This window comes from Arachis hypogaea, chromosome 20 (assembly GCF_003086295.3).
Source record: "Arachis hypogaea cultivar Tifrunner chromosome 20, arahy.Tifrunner.gnm2.J5K5, whole genome shotgun sequence".
Classification (NCBI taxonomy): Eukaryota; Viridiplantae; Streptophyta; class Magnoliopsida; order Fabales; family Fabaceae; genus Arachis; species Arachis hypogaea.
Genome location: NC_092055.1, coordinates 13861021 through 13869559, shown reverse-complemented (window position 1 = coordinate 13869559; position 8539 = coordinate 13861021). Strand labels below are relative to the sequence as shown.

The following is an 8539-nucleotide window of genomic DNA, read 5'->3' as shown; positions in this document are numbered from 1 at the left end:
GTTCAGAGAAAAATAAGGATTGTAAATTGGAATGGAATAATGTTGTGTTCTGAGACGGATTGAAAAATTAACTAATTGGAATCCTTTTTATATCTAATCCTAATAATTTAAAATCTAATTTTTAAAACTAAATAATATCTTTTCCTATTTTAAAATAATATTTAAATTTAAATTAGAATTAATTAACAAGTCTTTAGTTGATGGGTGGGACCACTTGTTTTATCCATTCTGTAGCTTCTAATCTGTGTTTTCTGGGCTGGAAACTAGATCAAAACAGCCCAGAAATCGCCTCCAGCATTTTTTCTGCGTTTTCTGCACGTGGCACATGTCACGCGTACGCGTCGATGGTCTTTTCTGCGAGTCACACGCACGCGTCAGGTACGCGCACACGTCGCTAAGAAACTTCGCTTTTCACGCGTACGCGTCAGGCACGCGTACGCGTCGTTCCTCGCTGGTCAGCTCCTTAGTTTCTTTTCTTTTTCTGCAGAAACTCCATCAAATCCATCCGAATACTACCTAAAATTTTAAATATAATTGCAAACGACTCAAAGTAGCATCCATAGTGGCTAAAAGATAATTATTTCTTGATAAAAGTTAACAAATTAAATGCAAATTCACTAGGAAAAGATAGGAAAGATGCTCACACATCAATACCAAACCCCGGAGTACTATTCAGATTAACCCACCCTCCTTTCCAAACTCCTTTAGCTTGAAAAAGAGAAAAGAACAAGTCTACAGATGGTTCTTCCTCAAGAAACTCCATCAAATTTTCAAAGCATCGTAAGAACTCCCAACCATTGGGATGAAGTTGTGGCGCTGCACAGTTTAGCTGTTTTAAAAGCTGACACTCAAACGCCGTAAAAGGAAACTTCACCCTAAGCTCTTCTAGAACACAACTATGCATGTAGAAGTATTCGAACCCTTGCCCCCTATGATAAACCCTATCATCACTGCTACATGGCAATAACTCCACTTGCACCCCAGACCCAATTCTAACAATCTTAGACATATCTACCTCTTTAACAGTTGTCTCATCAACAAACAGAGACACTCGAGACTTCACAGCATCATTCACCCAGTCATACGACCAGTCAATCTTACCCTTATTCTCCTTTTCAAACCCCATGTACAGACACAAAAAGAAAAGCCGAGAGAAGAAGTAGGAAATGATAACTCAGAGAAAAAAAGAAAGAACATGCATACCTCTTTTACTTATTCTGTTTTCAAAATAGCAAAACCAAGCGTCAGATGTAGTCAAATCAAAGTCTCAATTGGAGCCCAACCATCCAATTAATCACATAACAAAAACTATTTCAATTCCAGCAACTGCTGCCTCAATGAAATCAAACGGCGCAAGTTGCATTGGAAATGACAATAGCTTTTAATTTTTTTAAATATCTTTCTCTCTCATGAGTCAGATGCGGACATGACTCCCCACGTCTAAAACCAAACACATTTTTTAATGAAATAAGTTGAATTGGGGGTTCCGTGGCTAACTCATTCAACCGAGTTATAACTCATAAAAAAGCTCAATCTGCTTCATTAAAAACTCCCCTCAGGCTAAACATGGGGCTATGATATGGCAGTTACAAATACGAGTTATAACTCGGTATCATATGTTACAGCTCGGTTTTTATGAGGTATAACTCGACCGAATAATACTTCAATCATAACGTCCGACCAAACAGTACAATAATCGGATATGTTACCAATCCTCTCCATTCCGAGCTAAATGCTCGGACAGTAACGAACGAAGATCTCAACATACAAAAAGCGAGGTAAAATATCTTCTTCTCTTACGATTAGAACACAATACTGACTTAAGCATTAGAGTGCCTTTGCAGGTACACTCCTCCCATCTTCATTGCTCACACCTCATACCCCGTCAAAAAAAAAAAAATCGGATTAGCAAGACCAACAATTCAGTATCAAATTAAAGGCGACAACTCGACAATCGTTCGTCACAAGAGCCGACTTGTTTCCCGAACACACAGGCAACAACAGATACCAAGAATAATTTCTTTTGTCTTCATCTATCTTCTTCTTTGTGCCTTTTATTCCTTCTCACTTTTTTTATATTTAATATGCAAATTTTTACTGTTTAAAAGTTTAAATTTTGAATTCAAAGATGATTTCATTTCTATATATTTCTTTCCATTATCCTCAAACTTTATTTTTTTTCCTCTCTTGCATTTTCCCCTAAGCTGCACAAGCGCTTCTTCAACATGGTGGCATATCTCGGAATCAAGAACGCAGGGCCGAAGAACACGAACGCGGTACACTTACCCTTCGTTTGAATTCTTAATGCACCCATTAAATCCAATGAAATACATGTAATGAAGCTCTTCCAATTTTGATTCCATATTTGGAGGTGATAAAGCCTAACCCTTCAAAAAGTTTAAGCCCTTTAACAAATTCGCTAGTTCACTTGCGATATCTCGGATCTTAGTTATTTTTTAGTTCCTCTACTTTTTTGTGTTTCAACTTTTAACTACACTTGATGTTGTTTGCATAGGAAGATAGCAACAAAAGCGGATTCGATTGACAATGACGTTTATGGAGGCGACATGCACACCACGACGATGATGGTAATCTTCATTTATCATCTAATGAAATTGCATTATGGAAAATGACATTTGCCTCATTTGCTTGGATATCTTCCACCAAAGAAAAATTTCTCATAAATCATCCCTTCGTTACATTTTTCTGTCACGACCCGGCCCACAACCTAGCCTAGATCCAAGAAAGCTGGATATCCAAACGCAAACCCGACCCAGCATTCAACAGAAGACTTCCCTCTCCTGCTCTCCATGTTGCAAAGTGCAAACATGAGCTCGACCAAACCCTAAATCACTTTCTCATTCACCACTCACATTATCTACTCTCATCACTCATCACTTTTGTATTCTTCTTCTCCCACACACTCAAGACTCACACAGCGTCCACCATTCACAATTCTTCAATCTCCTGCCGTCCGCGATTAACTGCGGCTGGAACTCCGCCGTCCTCATTTCACCGCGCCTCGAGCTCCGCCGTGCACGATTCACTGCGCCTCAAGCTCCGTTGTCTCTCCGTCTTGAGGATCACCGCCTTCGTCTGACCAGCGTCGCAGCCGACCCGCCGTCCTGTTCTCCGAGCTCTGTGGTTTCGCCGTCCTCTTCTCTAGCCCTCCCCTTCGTGGTACCATTTTCTGCTTCTGTATTTTTTTTTTTTTTTGTCCCTGTAAACCCTGATAATAGTTCTTCAGAGAGTGCTGAGATTTGCATAGAAGGAAAAGAAGAAGAAAAAAACAAAAACAAAAACCAAAAGTTAGTTTTCCATAGGAAAGGAATCCTTGCCATTTCATCTTCTGTTTCCTTCTTCCTTGAATATTGCAGTTGTTAAGACAGTATAATAATTATTAGATTAATGACACCATCAGAATTTAAAAATCTGGTTTAAAGAAAAATTTTCTGCTCTAAGGGAAGGGGAAAAGGAAAATTGTGAATGCAATGGAAAAAAAAAAGTAACTATATATTAATAGATTTGATAATTTATGTCCAGATCAACGCTGCAAAACCTATCACAGGAAAAATGGCAAATGAAGAAGTGAAGCATCTCGAAGACTGCTCTGTTTCCAAGTAATTAAGCCCCATCTCATCTTTTCTGTTATGTGACCTTTCTCTTTGTTTTTGATACAATGATCACATTTTGTGTTTTTTCATGTTTTCAATATTTAGAGAAACCTCTCTTGACAGATATCTGGTGTGTGTGAGAAAGTTGTACTCAGATTTCATAGTCTACTAATGGGTCGATTAGAGGGACTGTTATTGGAAATGACATTAGTAACCCATTTGTTTATTACCTTGGTGATGAAAATGGCAAAAACTTTTTATGTTTCTTGTCCCTAACTCCCTATTACTCCCACTCTTGTGACATAAGGAATAAACTTTTCTGGTCCACCAAGGATAACTAGCAACGCAATAAGTAATGAAATGTTGACAATTCTTCAAGAAACTAATGCTTAGGAACACTAAGAGAGTAAGAGTATAGGGTAGACTGAAGCTTCAGTTAGAGTTGTATGTTGGAGTGGCATTCACATAAAATTCTAAAGGTGATGGAGTGGGTTTCTACACGTTGTATAGGGTTAAGGTGTTCAAAAAATTTCCATGATATTACTATGTCATTTAGTAGGGGGTTTTAAATATCATTAGGCATGAAATTTTATTACTTGTTATGCCATTTAGATTTAAATGCTTTTATTCATAGTTTACAGTGAGACACTTCGGTACCATTTGATTCATGTAACCAACTTTGTTTAGCATGAAAAGACTTTGATTTTGTTGTTTATGATTACACCATACTATCAAATTGATGCATAGAACTTGCCAATGCAGTGTTAAAAATATGAATAGCTATATTTTCTGATGAAGTTAGTGTTGAATTGAAATCACGATGCTCATTGTCATGTTCACTCTATTTCTGTGGATTTGCATCAATCCGCTGAAACAACTACTTAGAGGAATACTTTTGGGGCCATTGATGATTCTTCACTGCTGCAATGGCACTTTTGTCCCCTTGGTTACTCCCTAACTGATTCCAATCTCCTTTCTATATATCTCTTGCTTTGTAGTTGTTAGGTGATTCCATGAGCAACCATGAATTGTAGTGAGGCTGGTACCTTGGTGCATCTTCTAAATGGTTTTAGTCTCGCTGTTCCCTAGTATAGAAAGATTATCAATAATATTCCTCTTTTTGGCAAAGTTTCTTTTGTCCACTCGTTACTGTTTAATTTTCTAGCTTTTCTACATGCGTCTTTCGAAAATATTCATTCAAAAATGTTACTGAAATGGAATGTTTTAAGTGCATTGGGCACTTGGGTATTCTCAGTGGCAGGAGCTCTGCTGGCGATTCCGGTGGGGATAAAGCGCAAATCTCTGGCACCCCTTGTATTCTTTGGCACTACTGGTACTATGCTGGATATTATTATGGGAATTAGTGCTTGCGAAAGGGAACATGCGGAGCGCCAAATGAAGTTGCTAGATGCTCAAAGAGCTGCAACCGACACTTCTTTGGTGGAGGCAAAGACGGATTCATAGTCAGTATATATCTTTCTAAGTTGTCAAATTTGTTTGGTTTATTGTAACAAACCAAATGCACTTCTCTGGTGGTCCATGGTCAAATGTTCTAATTGATGCTTTTGGAATTTTACCTTTTAAGATATGTAAATTAAAGCAGGTTAATAAGAAAGCATTCCTTTGCCCATTTATAAATTGCATAAATGTTTGGTTTTCTTTTACCATTATTAGATAATGGTAATGGAAAAACGACCTTATTGGATTCTTTGTAAACTCAGTGAGGCGAACGTTTAAGTATACTTTTATTTTATTAAGGGTCATCTTTTTAGACTTAATGACGATTTGAGTTCATCGATATGAGTTGGTTCCAGTTGCATAATATAATTCCAAACCCATCATCCTTATTTAAGTTGAGAGCAACAAGGATTTCAAATTTGAGAATAATTGAACCATAACTATACCGTCACATCCAGAATACTGTATCTTAATATTCAAAGACATTACATTGCGAAGAAGGGAGCCATTGCAGAGATGAATCTTGCTCTCCAAGAGTTTTTGTGCTTTTTGTTGTACAAGAGAAGAGGAAATAGATCCCCGTATACTATTTTCACCAAACTTTTTAAATTATGCATAGTTTCTAATAATTTATTTTAGATAAATCGCATAGCATGAGAAAATAGTGACAAATTATATATGAAAATTCAACATGAAAGAATCCACATTCTGAAATAAGTACATTATTAATTAACTATGTAAGTAAAGCATCCAAACTTAATCTTAAAATGGTGATTGCTATAGTGTTTATAATTGTTTGTCTAACTTACCAAAAAGTTTAAAAATTAATATTTAAATTTAAAAGTATAAAAGTAAATAATGATTAAATATTTAAAATTTATAAAAAGTAAGTTAGACAAAAGTTAAGTATCAAATTAAAGGCATCATAGAATTTGCCTTCTAAAATATACTGAAGGTAAATCAATGATATTCTATATGCAACTCTGCCTAAGAAATGTAGTTAAAAAAGTATTACAATAATTTTGCAAGTACCCTTAATTATACGCAATTAGCTAATTAAAATTGGAATAATACCAACCTTTTAGACTGAAAGACGTATCATAGGTAATTTTAAAAGCAGGATCCTAAAAATGAGCTAAATCCATAAGGCGAGACTTAATATATATGATGAAGAATTCCTGAATATGTATCAAACGTGCATAAAATTGTAGTGATTTATCAATCACATGTTTCAAGTTTTAATGTTTTATTGATAGTAGATAAATTTCTGGCATGATTATAGGCAGAACTAGATGTGAATACAGAGGTGTGACCGAATCCGAACATGTCAAAATTCATACTTGTAATTTTACTATTCTTATCTTTCATTTAATTATAATTTATATTTTAAAATGATGTGAAAAATACAAGTCTTTATTAGTATTTAAAATCTATTTGCAAGCTCTTGAAAAATATTAGTACAAATCTATTTATGATTTATTTAATCTAACATATGTTTGTTGAATTTATCATTACTTTTATATACCCAATCTATCTCCTCTTAAATATTTTATATTTTTTTTTTGGTGAATAAATATGATACGTATTTAAGAGAGTATTTTCATTATTTTAGAGCCAGAAGGCAGAATTGCAATCTTGTCATATTCAAGAATTTGATTACTAAAAAAAATTATATTATACTGACTTAAATGAGTAACGAAATTAATTATTTGTGTATGTGATAGCACATGATTAAATGTCAATACAAAATTATATAAATTAAATTCTTTCACTTTTTAGAAGTTTTTTTCCACAATCACATATTTATTAACAAATTATATGATTTTTTTTAGATATCCAAGTTATTTTTATATAATAAAAACGATATGCTTCAAAAAAAATGTTTTTGTGTAAATAATTGTATTAAAAAAAATTATTATATTAAACTAATTCTCAATAGACACAAGAAAAAAACTTATACTCAATAAAAGTGATTGTTTAAGAATGTTACAATATAATTTTTATTTAAAAAAAAATTACTAAATTGTAAATATTATTTTTATTCTCGATATCAATATACAATTACCACGTCAACATCTTAATTAACAGTGTTAATACTTAAGAGTATAATTGAAATATATTAAAACATTATGGACAAAATTAAACATATTAAATATTAAAATTATTTTTAAAATTTTTTAAAAATATTAAAAACAAAAAATATACTTTATCATAATATAAAAAAATAACACATATACACTGACAAAACTTTTTGTGGACAATGGGGCCATAATTCCCGAAACATTTTGTAAAATATTTAGTAGTAATACCATAGATAACATAGCAAGCTCATTTGACTAAAGTATTATGTAACAATTTAAGTGTACATGTTAACTCTTCACACATTCATTCAATACTTATTTTAATTCAACATGATGGACTATTGGACTACCTGAAAAAGATCATCATCATCATAATCATTACAATAATTGATTTAATAATCATTATTAAAAATTTTAAATCACTTAAAATTTGAAAAGTTCCCTTTTAAGATATTTTATAATATTTATCTTTAGAATAAAAAAAAAAGATAAATTGATTTTTAATTTTTTGTCCGCGAACAATCAAGTTCCTGAGAATTTAAAGATACATTTAAGTTCCTAACCTCTTTAAAATTTGGACATATCGATTCTTAAATTTAATTTGTCCAATTTTAAAAACTCTCTCACGTGTGCATCTGTAATTCCGTATCAACCAAGATCAGTACAACGAGAGTCACGTTTGATTTTTCCGTTGAGTCGTACAAACCCAAGTGAACATAAAAAATCAATATGTCTAAGTTTTGAAAATGTTAGAAACTTAAATGTATTTTCAAATCCTCGAAAACTTAAATGTCTGCGAATCAAAAGGTCAAAGACCTATTTATCCTTTTCTTTTAAAATAATTTATTTATTGTCATGGTATTGACAAAATATTAAATAATTGTGGTATTTATAAATTTTGTTTTTATATAATATTATTATGTATTTTACTATTTTTTATATTAAAATTTTTGGCCCTCAAACGAATTTCTCAAGCTCCACCACTATATATACTCTAAACTCCATTCTCCTGTGCAAGGTGTCTTAAAAAGTCCATGTATGCACTATTATAACATAATAGTTTATGTTTATGCTTTCTTTCTTCCTTTGCAAGGCATGTCTCAGCTTTTATACTGCTATACTGGAACAGGGTGGAACGTTTTATTCAATAAAAGAAAATTTCATAGCAACTCGAAAATCAAATTCCTCGCTGTTTCCATTGCACCTAAAACTACATTTATTTAATTTTTTAAAAAGAAAAAAAAATTCAATACACGTGATAATGATGTCCTACTAAATTCGATCTCACTTCTGGAAAGGAAACTTGCAACAGAAATAATCAAATAATCAACATTAGAAATCAGCATCATCCATTGAGGAAATTAATTGGTACAATTGATAAAAGTT

At 32.9% G+C, this 8539-nt stretch overlaps 1 protein-coding gene across 1 annotated transcript; it reads left to right on the top strand.

Annotated features, from left to right (window-relative positions):
• The first annotated feature begins 2636 nt into the window (after window positions 1–2636).
• On the top strand, window positions 2637–5412 carry LOC112783758 (uncharacterized). Its single transcript, XM_025826810.3, has 3 exons — window positions 2637–3180; window positions 3544–3620; window positions 4844–5412. Exons 2-3 carry the CDS (start codon window positions 3574–3576, stop codon window positions 5076–5078), a joined length of 282 nt encoding a protein of 93 aa, XP_025682595.1. The 5' UTR covers window positions 2637–3180; window positions 3544–3573; the 3' UTR covers window positions 5079–5412.
• Window positions 5413–8539: the final 3127 nt, after the last annotated feature.